We start from the raw sequence: 18961 nt of genomic DNA on the forward strand, positions 1-18961 counted from the left end.
TCCCTTATGGGGTTCCTTTTTTCTTAGGTGTAGACACTGTTTCACACGATGTGTAATGTGCTGTTGTCAAATCTACAAATGAACTGCATGTGTTTCTCTTTCTCCGCCTACGTCTGACTAAATCTAGAAGAGCATGTGCCTTTTTTGCCTTTCCTGGAGAGGCAGATCTTGAACTCTGGATAAATCTGAACTATTTTCTATAGTTTGAGGTGTCTCTGTAAAATGAAAAAGCCTGTGTCTCTGGCTGAATTCTTGCTGAGCTTGTATTTATAGACTTCTGATCCTATGCTTTATGGATGGAGATATGCTTTTACAGGAGCTATAAAAACCCACATTCTTCAGTGCGGGAACGCATGAGGGATCTGAGAGGAAAGAGGTCCTGTTGATTCCCTTACATTCCGTCTTCTGTTCTCTCAATGCCCCTGCCTTAGTTCAGGTCCTCTTTATATCCTGCCTGGACCATAGCAAAAGCCTCTCTAACTGGTCTCCCAGTCCCCCAGTACTATTCCTACTTCTTTTCTACAAACTACGCCTGGTTCCTCTTTCAGATATTATTTGAAGTTGCTCCCCCAAGTAAAACTGATTGCTATCACCTATTGCAGTGTTTCCCAAATAAGGGAGAAGTTTCCCGGGTGGGGCGGGGGCTATGCAAGATAATTTTTAATTGGCACATGAGCACTTTAAAACAATTACCTTTATTAAACAAATAAATTAAAAATTGATTAGAAGTTTAAGTAAATAATAGAAGAGGTATGTGGACCTGGAAAAACCTAGAAGGCATTATTACTCAAATGCCTGTTGTTTGGGTAACCTACAGGATAGAGTTAAAACTCTTTAGCAGAGCAGTCAGTGAACTTGGACTGTTCATGTACTTTTCTGTCTCAGCTATTCTTGGCTTCAGCAACCACAACTAAATTATTCAACAAAAGCCCCTCCAAACCTAAAAATGTGATGTTTTTGTGTACCTCTATGTTATATGCATATTCATTTCCTGCTGGCTGAAATGTGATTTCCTTTGGCTGAAACTTCTTGACTCAAAATTTTTCATTTGATTAATATCCATCCATCCATCCATCCATCCATCCATCCTTTAAAGCCCATTAAAAATGTTACTTCTGCTACATGGATTTTTCCCTCAATCATGACTGAGAGTCATTCCCATGATCCCTTTTAATTTTATTGCCATGTTTTGGTTACACTAGATTGTGACATCCTTTTCTGCCAACGATGTTTATATTCATTTCATATCCTGCTATTCAACACAGTCCCTGACATCCAGCAGGTATACTAGAAGGTAGCTTTGCACTACTGTCCTGGGCTTGGGTTTTCACCTTATCACCGTGTTCATATTTATATATACTCCTTTTAGAAGCCGCCAGGATTTAGGATGAGGGGTACCTGGGTGGCTCAGTCGGTTAAGCAACCTACTCTTTTTTTTTTCTAATTTATTTTTTATTTTTTGAGAGAGAGAGCAAGAGCGAGCGCACACGAGTGGGGGCAGTGCAGAGAGGGAGACACAGAATCCGAAGCAGGCTCTAGGATCAGAGCTGGCAGCACAGAGCACAATGCAGGGCTTAAACCCACAAATTGTGAGATCACGACCTGAGCCAAAGTCTGATGCTTAACGAACTGGGCTACCCAGGCGCCCCAGGGGGACTGACTCTTGATTTCGCTCAGGTCATGATCTCATGGTTCCTGAGATCCAGCCCCGCATCAGGGTCCGAGCTTGGGATGATCTTTCCCTCTCTCTCTTTCCTCCCTTGCTCATGCACTGTTTCTCTCTTCCAAAATAAATAAAACTGAATAAAAAAAGAAGAAACTAGGATTTAGGCTTAAAATATATGTGGACATAAAAGTATACCAGGTTTACATTACAGTGGAATTCTGTGACTTTAATACCAACATTACTACGTCCCTTTCTGAGAATTTCATTTTACTTAAAGCAAATTTTTTGGAAAGAGAGGATTTTTTTAAATTTATACCTAGAAAACAGTAGAAAAGTGTTCTTCTTGCAAAGTAACTTGTAATAATAACTGATATAATGTGGACTATCTCATTTAGTCCTTATAGAAATCTTAACAGAGGATTTTATTATTATCCTCATTTTATGTATACATATGAAAACGGGAAATCCAAGGGGTAAAATCCAAGGATTTCAAAGATAACAGAGCTGTTAGGTGTGGTAGCTGGATATGAATTCAAAGATAAGAGTGGACAGAGATATTCTGAAGAGGACAAATAAATTTAAGAGGAGACAAAAAGTAAAAGTTCTAAACTTTAGTAGTTTCTTGCAAGTTATTTTTGAAGCACTTTTCATAAGTTTTTAAATACCAATCAAAAGTTGGTCTTTTAACAGAAATATGCCCTTCGTTTTTATATTTCTGAGATAAAGAAATATATAGGATTAGTAAAGTTATTAGAGGTATGCTAACATCTACTGTCAGGCTGAGATTAAATGAATTTGTTTCATCTTTTCACCCTCTGAAGGTCATATTTAAAACCTCAAAATAGAATGAAATTCTGTAGCTGAAATTCAAAAATGTGTGATTTGTTTTATTCTACCTACCAGACGGTAAATACATTACATTTTTTATATTCAAGGCAACATTCATTGGTTATTTAAATAAACAAACTAGAAAATGTTCTCATGAGCTTATTTATTCCTTTCATTATAAAAACACTCTAATTATAATTGCACTATACTATTCTTCCTTTGGAACATTCAGTACTGTGCTAAATCGAATAAGATCTGGGGATAAAGAAATCTGTTTGCATTTTATATGTGTTTATAAAATACACTTGAATTTTTTCTAGGTGCCTTTAACTGTTTTAAATTTATTTTCATCTGTCCAGTTATAGAAAGATATTGAATGAGACTTAATGGGTGTCTTGGAAGAATCTATAAGGTGTATTTGTATGTTATGACTTAGGCCATTTGACAGTTTCATCCCCATGAATTTCCCCACAGACCTGATCATCTCATCCCCACACCCCTGTTTTAGTTGTTTTCTGTGACACCTTCACCTCCGTAGACTCCCTTCCTATGTCCAAATGTAGGGCCTTTCTAGGTGTAAATGTTTGGTTCTCCATCTTGTCCACATTTCTCTATCTTACGATCACATTCATTGTCACGCATCCTGTGGTCATTTGGAGAGACATTTCCAAATGTGATTCTTTTGCCCATTCATGTACTTGCCAAAGCAGTGTGCCTTACACCACCCCTCAGGGATGAGCACCTCTTCCCCTGGAGGCAGAACGGAACCTTGAATGAGGGGTTATGAAAGAAGGTGAGTCCTGGATATGGTGGGATGCCACTGGACGGTGCCTGTCCCAGCTATGTGCTTGACCCTTCTTGGCTTGGTAAAGACTTAGTGGAGGAACTAATATCTAGAAAAGGGAAGGGCATTCCAGGCAGAGAGCACAGCATGGGAACATGTACTGACATGGAATTAAAGCTGAGCCTGGAAGCTACAAGTAGAGTCCCTGGCCCTGGCCTGTAAGATGCAGGGGGAGGGGGCTGAGATGAAACTGTGAAGCCAGGTAAGGATTACACCCAGCGGGCCTGCCATGTCTAGCAAAGGAAGGCTTCGGATAGTGGAATGTTTGCCTGGTATAAAGATCATGCTTGCAGCAAAGTAGGGAGTAAACACGAAGAGAATCTAGGTCTAATTTATTGTCCTTCCACATATGACTAGTGCAGATATGTACACACAGTAAGCATTCAATAGTTATTTGCTGAATGAGTGGTCCTAAACCAAGCTCAAGATCATTTCAGAATGAGGCATTTTTAGCAAATGCAGACAATCCTCAGATTATGAACTGACTGCATTCTAGAAGTTAATTTGCAAGTCAGTCGTTTGGCACCAAGTTTTCTGTATAAGTACTGAAACATGTTCATTATGGTCCTGAGCTGCTTTTTAGGCTGTGTACTTTTTAGGCTAGGCACTGTTCTGGGAAAAGGAATTCCAAATGAAATTCTGACTGTAGCTCTTTCTACCGTGGCATTTGAAGGGCTGGGTAACTGAATCTAGTGAATCAACTAGATATACTTCCTTACCTCCTGAATAAAATGCAGTCCTGTAAAAATGATGAATGAACACACACGTAGACACAAACACATAGACACAAACCCCAAGCATACACTAAAACACAACTTAGAATAACCAGTATCCTCATTTTCTGAATTTAGTCAGCTCCAGCGGAGTGAAAGGCCCCAGACCTGGGCCCCAACGAATCCCAATCAACTGCACGTCGGGCAGTGCTCAGAGCCTTATACCACGTGCCACAGCACTCGGATTCCTTAAAACAACAAAATCTAGGAGCTGGGCCACACACCAGATGCTTAGGTTATGCAAAGATGAACAAGAAATAGTCTTCATCCTGGAGAGAAGGCACGTGTTCACATGGGAGAGAGAAGTATTGACAGTTACACCTCAGTGGCCGGGGCGACAATGGAGGAAGGGTCTTGTTAACCCTTCCCGGAGGTATCAAAGAAGGCCTCCCAGAGAAGGGGATGTTTGAGGTGAATCTGAAGGCTAGGTGGGTGTTTCCCTGATGGTTGAGAAAGTAAGGGCTTTGCAGAAGTTACATTATACATAGTCAAAGCTGGGATGCTTCTGAGGAACTGCAAACAGTTCAGCGGGTCTGTAGCCCTGGAAGGAACTGTCATGGGGGAAGAGGGCAGGAGTCAGATTAGGAAAACAGTCTTATAAATGATGCTTAGTGCTTGAACTTTATCACTGAGAAAAGAACAGTGTTATGGATGGCATGGAGTCCCACGGAATACTGACACTTCAGTGAAAGGCAGAAACAGTCAAGTACTTGTTGAATCACACTGAAGCTAAAATTCTTGCTTTAAAAATGTCTTGCTTTAAAAAAAGTCTGGCTTCGACATCGCCATTCAAAAGATTCACGGTATCTTGACCCAACAACCGCAGGGATAACTAAGAAATTTCTCATGACCACAAATGCTAACTCAGAAGTAAAATCATCAGGCACTCTTAAATATTCAAAAAGATCTGGTCATAAATATAAATTCCCGCAAACCCCCTCTACATAAATAAACTGGAAAAGTCAGGGCATAGTTTTGTAGATAAAGGAGTTATTGGCACTCTGTTGTTTTGCCTTTCATCTGCTTTTAAACCATGATGAAAGCAAATTAACCTATTACCTGTTTAACAGAAGCAAAAGCATTTGTTCAGAAAGCAGCATGTATTTCAGGAATAGACAGCAATGAATAGTTGTAAAGGGAAGCTAAATAATCTTGTTTCAAAACTTTTTTTTACAAACTACAACTGCATCTAAAAAAACTGAAGTGGATATATATATATCATATATATAGATATGTATATATATATATATGTATATATATGACTACAAGGAAGCACAGGACATATGAGTCTTATCAGCACACGACTGAAGGCGACAGATGACAGATGTGTTCCACTTTGTAATGCACGGAGACCTATTCTGATCTTGGAAATACTGAGCTGCAGGACATGGCCAGAGACTGTCTGAGTCTGCCCTCTATTCACACTCGACATCAATATGTATTGCTCTCTTACACTAAAAATTCAAAAGGAGAATTGCAGTAAAACTACAGACATGATCAAAAGCAGCAGCACAGATCATTTTACTTCCAAACTTAAGTATTAACTGTAACAGAACTCTTGGTCAGTAATGAAATAAAAGAATGCCATAATAATTTTGACGGTGGAAATCATATCTGTTATATTCAACAGAGAATTAGCTGCCTCTTTCAGAAGCTCTTAAAACTCCTCAACTAGACAAGTATTTAAATCACTTACATAGTATTTAATTTAGCTCCTCTTCCTACTAATCTCATTTGATGGAACTCTCTAGTCATTGGGTAGGCACTGGATTCTCAACGTTTGTGGGATTCAAAGGGTACGATGTCAGGAAGATGAAAGTGAACTATTATTACATTCATCAGTGCTGATAAATGAAATTAGAATACACTAGAATATTGTTAGTCTATTTATTACTTGTAATCTAGGGGAAAAAAACCTTTTGGAGATAGTGTGACAGATACTGACAATATATACGAATGTCATTTACAAATACAGAATATCAATTGGTAGATCGGTTTTTGGCCCACCACAGCAATCAAATCTGTTCTGTTGCTGAAGCCACATTCGCTTTAACTCAAAGATAAGCTTGAAAAAATCAAGTGTGTTTTAACGAACTACAAAGCTGTATTCTAAGCAATGTGTGGTCTACGTATGGCTGACAATTAGCATAAAATAAACATCCTTATAAAGAAAGTGAGCCGTCTGTGCACCTCATTAATGAAGTCCCCGATGTCCCCAGGGTGCGGGGCTGCAGATCGGACTGGGTACTGGGGCTCGGCATGGATGGGTCTCTCGTCCAGTCGTCGGATTCCTACAGGCTTAATGGCATCAGGTTCCACGGTATCAGGCTGCTGCAGCTGGCTCAAGTCGTAATCCTGCAAAAGACAAAATCAAAAACCCATGGTAGATGGGCATAAAGATGGAAAATTACAACCTTTGTTTTTAAACACATACCCAGAATGCATAGAAATGAGTGAAATTTAACATAATGGAAAAGTTGCCACCATGAGTTTTTCATGTTATGATTAAATATTTCTTTCACACAGCTCTTTCTTCTGTGCTTTTCATTTCTGCAGTCTGTGCTCCATCTGCTTTCCTATGCTTCTCATCAGTTTCCAATGGAAAACAGCAGTGAGACGAGGCTCCACTATAAAACGAGGAAAAACTGTCTAGAAGATAGAGTTGTACCATAGAAGCAAAGGTACGAACTTAAGGTGGGTGGGGCTCGGGGCTCAGGGCATCCTAACTTACAGCACCTTAGCATGTTAGGTATCTCAAGTTGAAGGAATTCAAAAGCCCAACAGCAAGAGTTGCAAGGTCACTCTAACTCCCCTCATCTTGCCCTTCTTCCTTGAAACAGGTCATAAAACTCCCATGTGAATGGTCCCCTTCCTGTACCAGGAGGAGGGAAGGCATCCTTATCACCAGAGACAGAGAATTTGGGGCTAAGGAATCTGTACAAACAAACCTTGTTAAACTAACCTTAATCTCCCTAGTTACTTCTTCACCATTTACTAGCCCTAGCCCAAACCCTCGGTCTCCTCAATCCTTAGAAATTTATTGTTTCTTTGTCTCAAAGTATAAAAGGTTCCCACTCTAGACACTTCTTTTGGTCTTCACGCTTTGGGAAGCTCCCATGTACATGTAACAGTTTAATAGGATGTGTATGCTTTTCTCCTGTTAATCTTTGTTAGTTTAATTTTCAGACCAAATCGGGGATGGGGATGAAGACTTTTTCCTCTCCTACAATATCTTTAATATTAATTGGACAAATACTTGGTAGTTTTCAAACCCCTAAATTCTGATGATATAAAATTCTCCAATTTAATGTTGACATTTACAGAGACGGCAGACTTTCTGGGGCTCTTCATAGTTTAGGCTTCATCTTTTGGTCGAAAACCAGCTCAGAACCATTTGTAGTATCTCTATAGTGGTTTTGATTTATTCAACACTTGGATACTTACCAGGTACCGGCATTGTTGTAGATACTTGACATATGCTTGCTCACTTAATCCTCTGATCAGTACTATTTGATGTTAAGTTTTATTATCCCCATTTAAGAGTTGAGATATTGAGTCTCAAACAACCCAAGTAACTAGTCCATGGTCCCAGATCTACTAAGACTCAGAGACAGGTTCTGACTCCAAGCACATTGGACTTACTTCAAAGTGTAGCTCTTTGACAGTCTTGTAGGACAGTGAGTCAAGTCCAAGCTACAAGGCCAGAGCTAAATAGTGACAAACTAGACAGATAAGTGTGGAGGGCAGGAACGTGAGGAATGATGAAAATAACAAAGGAGACCAAGGGAAGGAAGGTCACTGGCATTCATGTCTGCTATGTGAGTGCCCAGGCACTCACTATACCAGCCTCTTGAGAATGTGTTCTCACAGATACTTTCTAACAAACCTGTGGAGCCTGTCTCATTATCATCTTTTTAGGTGGAGAAACAGATTCAGAGAGCTTGAGTAACTCACCCAGGGTCACACATCTAGTCTGGCGATTAGGATGGGAATCAAAACCAGGCGTGTTCGACTTCACACTGTCAAGCCACAGAGTAACTGTCTGCTCCTTGAGGCAGTCCCATTCTGACCACCCTCTCCGAAAAATCTCCTTACCGAGAGATTCAGCTACCCTAACCGCTAAAAGCCCCTCCTCTCAGGAGTCTGCAGGGGGCTGCGGGGGGTGAAGCAGGTACACACGGCAAGACAAGCCACCGTGGGATGTAAACTCGGTAAACTGCAAAGTATAAAATGCTCGGAGGAGAAAACTCGCATTAGATTTGAACCCTGAGCAGTCCATGCACTAGGGAGAAAGGACCTTTCTGGGATTACGAACAGCATGAGCAAAGGCATGGGGATGCTGTTTTCTCTTGTCAGGATAGAATACCTCAGATTATCTATACAGAACTTCAGTGAAAACATCTCGGTTATGCACAAATGTGCTCCACTTTAAATTTTATAGAATTTATGAGTGATTTATAGACTATCTTGAAGACGTACAATGATAAAACAGATGCAAAGGCCTTTGAAATGCTAAAATGTCATACAAAATAAAAACAGGGATTTATTTAGAGACTTCTGAATGCTTACACACCAAGAAGCATGTTTTTCTGCATGACGTTTAACTGCAGAACTACCAAGCATAAGAGAGTGACAATTCTCGAAGCTTTATATAGAAAGGGAAAAACAGGGGCACTTGGGTGGCTCAACTGGTTAAGCCACTGATTTTGGCTCAGGTCATGATCTCACGGCTCATGAGATTGAGGCCTGTGTCAAGCCCTGCCGTCAGCACAGAACTTACTTGGGATTCTCTCTCTCTCTCTCTCTCTCTCTCTCTCTCTGCGCCCTTCCCCCACTTGCACACGCTCTTTCTCAAGATAAATAAACTTAAAAAAAATAGATTGTAAGCATAATGATCACAGTGAAATATTTTTACACTGAGGGTGTAAAATACTTTATGAGAAGTATGAATTACATGAAATTAAGTAACTGAATCTTATGGGTAAGGACTGTCTTCTACCTGGTGACAAACTCCTTGGTACTCCTCAGTATTTTATAGGACAGTTTTGTACAAGAATATGGAGGAATTTCCTTGGCATAATTGGAGACAAAACGGACATGTTGGCTTTGCTTATGCTACTTCCTTCCTGGAAAGAACCTGTGCTCCCTGATTTCTTTCTTTCTTTTTTTTTTTTTTAATTTTTTTAACGTTTATTTATTTTTGAGACAGAGAGAGACACAGCATGAACGGGGGAGGGTCAGAGAGAGAGGGAGACACAGAATCCGAAACAGGCTCCAGGCTCTGAGCGGTCAGCACAGAGCCCGACGTGGGGCTTGAACTCACGGACTGCAGATCATGACCTGAGCCGAAGTCAGACGCTTAACCGACTAAGCCACCCAGGTACCTCGTGTGCTCCCTGATTTCTTATACAGCTTCCACTATACCCAAATGTTACAAAGATGAATGCATTTTGACAGGCCAGCAGTGTTGTAAAATTTTTTCTAATAAATTGCCAACATTTAGACATAGGGATAGTTCACCTGAAAATGGAACGATCTGGCAAAACAGAGGTTAAATTCTGATGTCATTTGTTAAAGCTGACTGCAGCTGTCTCCTCTGGACAAGGACAGCATCTCTGCCTGGACTGCTTCCTTTATTAGGGATACATATAACAGCATATTGATTGACAAGTTTTTATCTTTCTTTTGATAGTTTTTTTCTACCATCTTAAGAACCAGAGAGCAGGAACGGTCTTAAAAGGTCTGTGGTCCTGTTCGGTCCTTCTCACCATCAAAATGGCAAACCCATAGGAAATGCTCATTAAAAAATGTGTTGAATGGGGCGCCTGGGTGGCTCAGTCGGTTAAGTGGCCGACTTCGGCTGAGGTCATGATCTCGCGGTCCGTGAGTTCGAGCCCCGAGTCAGGCTCTGTGCTGACAGCTCAGAGCCTGGAGCCTGTTTCAGATTCTGTGTCTCCCTCTCTCTGACCCTCCCCCGTTCATGCTCTGTCTCTCTCTGTCTCAAAAATAAATAAACGTTAAAAAAATGTGTTGAATAAGGTCTCAGTGATGATATTCATGCCAGATGTTCAAAGGAGCAACTGATTCAAGAAACGTGCCTTGGATCACATCACACTCCATGGCAGTAATTCACAATGGGGAGGGAGGGAAAGACCCCCATTCCATCAATGAGATTCACTGCCCTGATGAGTCCTCTGTAATGATGGAAACGTGTCATGTTCCTCAGCTATGCTGCTTTCGAAAAAAGGCAGGAAACCACTGATTTATAGGAAGCTAGAAGCTAGGTTAAAACGTGTGGCTTAACGTTTCTCTGAGATGGCTTCCCCTGTCTATTACAAATATGGGATATATAAAAAAATCTGATAATAGTAGGAAGTAGGCAGAAGTGTCTTCAGGTCACAGGGACGGGTTTTTCTGTCCATATCCATCTGTGTTATATGGCAGAGGTCCTGATCTGAGCGTCCAATTTTAAGCCTTTTGATAAGGGGTCACTCTATGCAAACCTCCTAAATTACACATCTTTACAATCCCATAATACTTTACTTAAACACACAAATTACAACATGTAGGATGAGAATTATAAAGAGAATTACAGAGACTGAAAACATGCTCAAGGTCATTGGGTTCATGGTCTTACTTCTGAAGATTATAAAGAAACAATCCAGGAAGAAATCTTTATTTGGTTCCTAAAGCTCTCTAGAGAAAAAGCAGATCTGAAAATTCTCTTACAATTGTCAACCTTTATTTGCAATGTTAACTTCCTAAAGAAATTTAATTTTCAAATGAAAGCCAAGGAAAATCTTGTTTTAACTAATATTTGGAACACGTGTTATTTGGGCAACAACCATTTGTGGTAGGCATGGAATTAACGGTTTTTAGAATATTAACATCGCATGCAACAAAAATATTTTTTTTCCTCATCTATGATTTAAAATGTTATAAGGGTGATACAATTGTGGCAGAGTTAGTAAAAAGCTAGCTAGCAGCTAGCACCCTGCTTTTGGCTTTTCTTGTTAAAATTCCACTGACTTGCAACGATTTATAATTGGTTCAGTAAAGACACCACGAATCCACCCAAAGGCATTTGGTTATGTTTAAATAAATTAAAATTCTGTCTCGGTATAGATAGAAATTCTGGTACCTAGGTAAAATTTCAAAAAGCTAAAAAAAAAAAATCTAGAAAGCTACATTGCTGGAAAAAAAATCTGTAGACTCGTGTAATTAAATCTGTTTTAGAGAGTGATGAAAATATTCATTTACTGTTTTGCAAGTATTTAAGGAGAACCTACTGGGTGCCAGATGCCATTTTCAGCTCTGAGTATGTATGAAAGAAGGAAACCAGCCTTCCTCTGGTGCCCTTCACTGTCAGGAATGACATGAGGTGCTTTCACAGTGGAACCTCATATACTCCAATCACAAATCCTTCCAAGTGGGTGTTGTTCCGTCCCACTGATCACCACAGGTCAGAGAGGTTAATCATTTGCCCAAGGTCACGGATGTTAAGCAGTGTGGAAGGATAAAAACAGAGACCACCAGAGCAAGCAAGATTAAAACAAAAAAGCTGCATCTTGTTGCCAAGGGGCCAGTGAAGAAATGTACAGAATAGTTTGCTGAGGGGTAAAACATGAGGGGTTTTATGTGCTAGACGAGCTCAGGGTGATTCTGCTAACTAGGCGCTGGGATCTAGCACTCTGGTCTGTGCACAGTTGGTTAAAACGTGCCTCACCAACTTTTAGTCAGAACTAGGATTCTTCATTTCCGTCCAACAGATGGGCCTGTGTAGGAGACGGGGAGCCGGAAGGGAGGCACTGAAAGTTCCTGGTCCTGTATCAGCCTCTGCTGGGGACCACGTTGGAGGACCACAACAGCCAGCTTCCCTATCTCCCAGGCAAGGGCTGGTACAAGTGGGAAGCTTCCCTTTTATAGCAGCAAAGGCAAGTAACTTAAAAAATTCCCATACAGATAAGGTAAACATTTTTAATGTTTCAAGACTGAGTGACTGCTAGAAATAAAACTACTAACATGAAAGTAAGTGGACAAAATTCTGAAGGAAAAAAAAAAGTTATCTGGAAAAAAGCTGACTGTGGCACAGGCAAGGAACTTGAGACAGACCCAAAAAGGAATGGAAGGTGGAAGAGAAGAACTTTATTATCTCACCCCTATAGCTCCTGGCATTAAAATAATTGAATAAAATAGTGATAAGGTGTCAACACATTACCATACAACTGCTGACAAGTAAGTCAAATACCCTTGCAAGCTTTATGTAAATTACATTAAGACCTGATTTTCTTCCCCTGCAAGATACAGTTATGATGGTGACTATCTACGCAGGTGAAACGAGGCGGAAAACTAAGTAGAGTCTGGGGATTATTAAAGCCCCCCTCCCTAAAACAAAAGACTTGCTAAAAGCTTTTCTGATTGGAATCATGAACCTAATAGAGATAAAATAACTTGGGGACAGATGAAGGACCTCTATTCTCTGCTTTCATATGCATTGTAATCTCACCAGAAAGCCAGTTTCCACTTCCCACAAGGGATGTAGCCGAGTCCCCATTAAGAGGGAAACGAATGCATCCACGGTTTCTACCTCCATCGTTTACTGTTCATGCTGCCCTGTCACAGCTTCTTTCAAAACTGTTGTCTTCAGAATTTTGAATGAGCCAGTTTCACTCTTTGGCGCAAAATTATGGTTCTGTTGCAGACACTGGCATTGTGGAAATTTTATCACAACTCACTTCCAATTGTAAAATGAGGGAGTATCCTTTTGGAAAAAGGTTGCAAATATAGTTCCACTGGATTTGATTCAACAAATACATTCTGGAGAGTCTGTTGGGTCACAGATGCAGTTATTCATAGAGCTTTTGTCTACTGTCTTTTAAAAGAATCCATTCAAAAATGATGACACTTAATAGAATACCTATATAAACAATTATATAAATATGGAAGGTGAAAGTGTAAGCTTCTGGAGGAAGTGAGCATGTGACCATGCAGGGCCTGTAGGATTGAGCAGAGTAATCAGGCTTCAGAAAGATGTTTCTCTTCACATCTGAAATTCGTTTTTTATACTAATGTTTGTCATTGCCCACCCTTTCCACACAATGCAGGTACAGCCCTATAAAGATGAAAGCACTTAAAAAAATTTTTTTTAATGTTTATTTATTTTTGAGAGGGGGGAGGGGCAGAGAAAGAGGGAGACAAAGAATCTGAAGCAGGCTACAGGCTCTGTGCTGTCTGTACAGAGCCCTTTAAGGGGCCTGAACTCATGAACCACGAGATCATGACTTGAGCCAAAGTCGGACGCTTAACCGGCTGAGCCACCCAGGCGCCCCAGATGAATGCACTTCTTAACCTGTTCAAGGACATCTGTCTGGGAGACACAGACAGTACTTTCTAAATGTATCTTCAGGCCATATTCCCACCCCAAGCTCCAACTTCTTCTTACGAAAAATACAAATGTCACCATTCAGACAAAATCAAAGTCATTCTGTGTTAGCCTGACCTAGTATTCTATCTTAGAGGAAACCTAAAAATAGGTAATAAAGAAATAACAATATTTGGTCGGGAATATGGCAACAGAGCATCAAAAATCCTTCACTGCTTTAAGTCACATTGTTTTGGAACTTCCTAGAGACATAATCATTAAGACAATGTACATATAAAGGGAACATAGTATGGTGACTGAAAAACATAGATTCTGAAATCAAAATGCCTTGATTCAAATCCTGAATTCACCATATCTAACTGTGTGACCTTAGGCAGGTTTCATAAATTTCCTATGTTGACCTTCAGAGTATTCAAACTTTGGACAAAACACTAATGAGGGCTCCCTATTTCCTACCCACTAAAGGGGTTGGCAACACTTTTTTTGTAAGGGCCAGAGAATAAAAATTTAGGATTTGGGGGCTGTATAATCTCTGTTATACTGTTTCCACCCTGCTGCTGCTATAGTGTAAAAGTAGCCACAGATAACGCATAAACAATGGACACAGTGCATGGTTTGGGTTCTAATACAACTTTATTTATAAAAACAAGAAGTCAGTGGATTTGGCCAGCTGGCAGAACTTTGGCAAATACCATTTAGTATCTTAGCGTCGTTTCCCTGGCATAGCAGGAACACATAGTTGGCATTCAATATCTTTATCACTGTTATTACTGGGATACTGATAATTTTCTATTCCAATAAAATTAAATGTATTAAATTTATGATCAGTCAGGAAGAATGAATATTAAAGTGAATTACATAAATATTTTGTTCATTCCCACAAAGTGACAGGAATAGCAAATAAAAAGCTCATGTGCAAATCACATGCACATTAAAAATACTTAATGCCTGGTTAGGAATGAATGGGCCTGACCAGTTCAGAATATGCTGCCTGTAGCCTACCAACATGTGTCACATGTCATGTGTTTTGAAGATAGCTTGCACCAAGGGAATGACAATGTACTCATCCAAGCCCTGGTGAAAGTTTCCTCTTAGGAAATCAATATCAGTCTTTGAATAACTAACTTATACTAGTATTTGCAGGTGGGTCTAAATGGATGAATAACTTGGGAACATAACAGAGTGTGCTTTAGCCAACAATAAAAATGTTGAAAGTGGCCTCCACTGTTACGTCCAGATTCAGCCATCTGTCAGTTTGCTTATACAGCAGAAAGATTTTGTAAAACAGTTATTTCAAAGAATCAAATACACCAGCGTTAAATTATATAATGTCATTCTCTGCTTGAGTCGGAGGGTCTGGCTTGGTTGCTTTTACTGGGGCGCGTTCCTGAGACTGGCAGGAAGTCCATGGAGACCACTGGTTCAAGCAAAGATCCCTTGACTCAGAGAAGTGGCTCCTTTGGTCTCAAGGGGCTTTCTCACACCTGTACTCCAACCTGCTATTTAGGCAGCCAGCCTGGATTTAAAATTTTAGCTCCTGTCACACAGCTTATATACATGGATTTTTTTTTTTTTTTGTAGTAACTTGGCTGCTCAGAATTCTCTGGATTCTACCTTTCTTAATGCTAAAATGTGCTCAATACTGCAAGCCATGCTTAATCAATTAATTGAGTCTTACTCTCTCTCTTTTCTAAAGCCAGATTACCAGTGGTCTTCTGATAGGCTGTGGCTAAGCACCCAACCTCACTGGTCCTACCAGTAACACCTGCCTGCTACAAATCAGCACCACTAAATACAACATCTATCACATGGCCACCAGCAAATCCATTAGGAGTTTAGTCTCTCAAGCCATGTGGACCTGGGTTTGAACAGGTCTGCTACGTAGAACTGCTGGGAAGACTGTAAGAGAAATGCAAACAAACTAAAGGCACAGCACAGAGCCTGACACAAAAGTCTGCATATGTAATGAGTGCTAGCATTTATGAATGTTATCATCCTTTCCTGAAGACATCAGATTTCAAATAACGAAAGTGAAGTCGTCATCAGTGTACCGCTTCAATTAACTGTGTAGATAGACTTGTAAACTAAGCGGTTCAGGGGTCCCTGGGTGGCTCAGTCAGTCAAGCGTCTGACTTCGGCTCAGGTCATGATCTCATGGTTCGTGGGTTCAAGCCCCACATCGGGCTCTGTGCTGACAGGTCAGAGCCTGGAGTCTGCTTCGGATTCTGGATCTTCTCTCTCTGCCCCTCCTCCGCTCAAACTATGTCTGTTTCTCTCTTTCCCCCCAAAATAAAGAAGCATTAAAAAAATTAAAAAAAAAAAAGAAAAAAAAACTAAGAGGTTCAGGAAGAAGGCCCAATGCACATACATTCTGTGAGCACACGTCAGGTGTGAAATGTCCTAGGTACAGGAAAAACAGTGAATAGGACAAATCTCTGCCCTCACAGAGCTTAGGATCGGGGGCAGGACTAGACGCAAAAGTTCAAAACAAAGTAGACATGGGATGCTGCAGGTCACAGAGCAGAGACACTTGATGCAGCTTGGGATTCCAAGGGAAGATGTTTTGAGGTGAGTCTTGGTGGCTAAAGAGAGTTGGGCAGGTGAAGACCACAGACTAATGCCATGGAAGTGTGAAGTCACATGTCATAGGTATAGAGGTACAGGTAGGGTTCAATCCTACTGCAGTTTAACATGCAATATGAGGAGAAACTAAGTCAGCAACCCTCAGAGTCCCCATTCCTCAAAGCCAAGTCCTGGGTCACAGAAACTGTGGGATCTTACCTCACCTCAGGCACCTGAGCTCCACTGAAAGTGGTGTCAAAGAGATTCTGAGGATCTCAGTTACAGAAATACTGACATTAATTTCCAGAAATAACATAAGGAATCAATTTCATTAAAAAAAAAAGTCGATGGTAACTCATAGAGCAATTACATCTGGATCTTTTGGGTTTTGAAATCCTGGGCCACTAAAAAGAGCTCCTATCAGGACTAGGAGCATGAAATTGCATGTGATCCCTTACCCTGAAGTTACACGTGATCCGTTACACACACAAGTGCTGGTCCCTGATCAAGAAGACGTTAGTATCTCCCTGGGATATATGAGGAGCATTCACCAGGTAAGGTAAAGTTGCCCTCCCTGGTTTTTAAGAGCCTTACCTACAGTGTCTCACTTTCATGAGCTGCTGCACCTCTTGTGTGTCCCCTGTGTCCAGGGACCCACTTCCTTCCAACATATCTGGATGGGTCACAAAACAATGCACGTGGGCTAGCAATCTAGTGTGGGTGGGTCCTATGAGAAAACTGTTCTCAGTCTCAGAAAAGATTCTGTACGCTCAAATACCTAACAGGGTGGGGCAGAGACTCCCAGCTGGTCACAGAACCCATTACTTCTACTTACTAGGCACACAGCCAACAGATACTTCCTAGGGAATGGGGAGTGGAAGTGATGTGTGCCAGGCATAGCCCATAAAAGTCTCCACAAATCATCCTCCCTGCCCTTTGGTCATTCAGGGATTGCAGGTATGGCTGGGTGACCCTGAAAGCAACATGTGGAGAGTCGGAGAGTCTCTGATCCTCTGGGTCCCTTATGACTGTGTGGAGTGGGATGAACCTTCCCTCCCTACCCCCAACTCCTATGACCTAACCCCAATTACCACTAAGTGAGAAATACATTTCACCAGGCTTAGATCACTGAAATTTTAGTTTGTTATAGCAGCTAGCCTATTTTAACTAATTCATCTGGTTAAATATATCTGTGGCCAATCCACTTTCTTTTCCTTAAAAAAAATAGTATAACAGAAAATTGTCGCACGGTTTCAGAACACTATGGTACCTCCTCCTTGTAGAAATCTGCTTTTTGTTAATCCAAAGCCTAATAATTGTTATGTAATTTAATCAGAGTCAACAAAAATAGATTTCTATAAAGGATTGGCTTATAACATAAGTCAATAAAGCTGGTCTGGAATGAGAATGAGAAAAGAAAAACAATGATAGAACATGCTTGCCCTGCTTAAAGAGAGAATCTTCTACTTGGTTTCCAGTAACTGTTGTCAAGGCAGAATGCAAGTCATGTTTCTAGATCTTTCAATTTTTTCGAGAGGATTGTGAGATCCAAAATTTATGTGATTAAAAAAAATTTATACCCTGCAAGCTGAATAAAACACAGCTATGGACATCTTATGAGCACATGCCCGTCCCTCCCCACGCACAGTCTATGAAGTGTGACTTTTTTGTATGTTTATTTATTTATTTTGAGATAGAGAGAGAGCACGTGCATGCGAGTGGGAGAGGAGTAGAGAGAGACAGAGGAAGAGAGACAATCCCAAGCGGATTCACCACTGTGAGTGCAAAGCTTGATGTGGGACTCAAACTCACAAACCGTGAGATCATGACCTGAGCTGAAATCAAGAGTCAGACACTTAATTGACTGAGCCACTCTGACACTCCTGAAGTGTGATTCTTAAATGACACAGAATCCAGCTTTCAGAAACGTCCCTCAAATCATCAGGCCTCATCAGGTACTTTCTCTGAGAGCTCAGAACCATCTCTGATGCAAAAGAAAAACTCTAGTTTTAGAGCAATACGCTAAAATTTAAGAAACCAAATTTGGGAATTCAGAAGAAGTCCTCACAGGCCTGTGATGTGAAAAAGCTTCTGAGCTCAAGAGGTGCTGGGTCTTGTGTGAAGAAAGTGAGAGACAAAATTCTAGCCGACTGGAGTGTTAACACTCAGCAGCAGTGGTGTGGGAAGATGGACCAGGTATGCAGGGGATGGTAAGGGCCAAGAGTCCAAGAGTGACCACAAGAAAACCAATGTGGAACCCTTAGGTGGCCACTCTCACTTTCTGTAATGACCATCTCTGACCAGTGTCAGCTTTAACCTCAGCTGAGTTTGCAAGCCCTGCGCCCCTAATGCTGCCCTTGAGTCAGCAGCCATGGTCCAAAGGATCCCTGTGACCACTCACTGTCACCTGTGAAACCTCTGTGAAACATGGACAGTGGCCTCCTCTCTCACAGATCCAGAGTCCCCATAGGAGTCCCTCGGCCCCAAACTCAGAATGGGAAAATTTTCAAGTGAAATTTTAAGGGCAGAGGAAGCTGCTGGGTATCCCAGAGTCCACTTCTTCTGATAAATTCAAATGGCATTTAGGAAGGCATTGTTTTAATTGCCTGGCTGAGCCTGAGCTTTGCCAAGGATGGGACAGGATCCGGTAAACAAACCACTTTCTTTGGACTCAGATTGGACAGGCATTTAATCCCCACTTCACTACTTCCCAACAGTGTGTCCCAACTCTGCTGTGCTGTGGGAGGGTCAAACGAAACAATATATATAAAGCAGTAAGTATAGCGCCTAACTCATAGGGTACGCCGAACAATAGCTTTTGCTATTATTATGGAGAATGAAACTGTATAATGGTAAGTGATTTAGGTCGAGGTTGTTTAAAGCGAGCACCAGTGAGTGTTGTAAAC

The 18961-nt window shown here is 40.9% G+C and overlaps 1 protein-coding gene across 2 annotated transcripts in view; it reads right to left on the reverse strand.

The window, feature by feature from the left end:
* The window catches only part of CDH2 (cadherin 2), a 214504-nt gene that overhangs the window by 5911 nt on the left and 189632 nt on the right, over positions 1–18961 (reverse strand). For both annotated transcript variants that reach the window (XM_023241848.2, XM_006938831.5), the window contains exon 15: positions 6302–6466. In XM_023241848.2, the coding sequence (XP_023097616.1) occupies positions 6302–6466 (165 nt within the window). The remainder of the gene's footprint in view (positions 1–6301; positions 6467–18961) is intronic.

The sequence above is a fragment of the Felis catus genome, chromosome D3 (genome assembly GCF_018350175.1).
Source record: "Felis catus isolate Fca126 chromosome D3, F.catus_Fca126_mat1.0, whole genome shotgun sequence".
Taxonomy (NCBI): Eukaryota; Metazoa; Chordata; class Mammalia; order Carnivora; family Felidae; genus Felis; species Felis catus.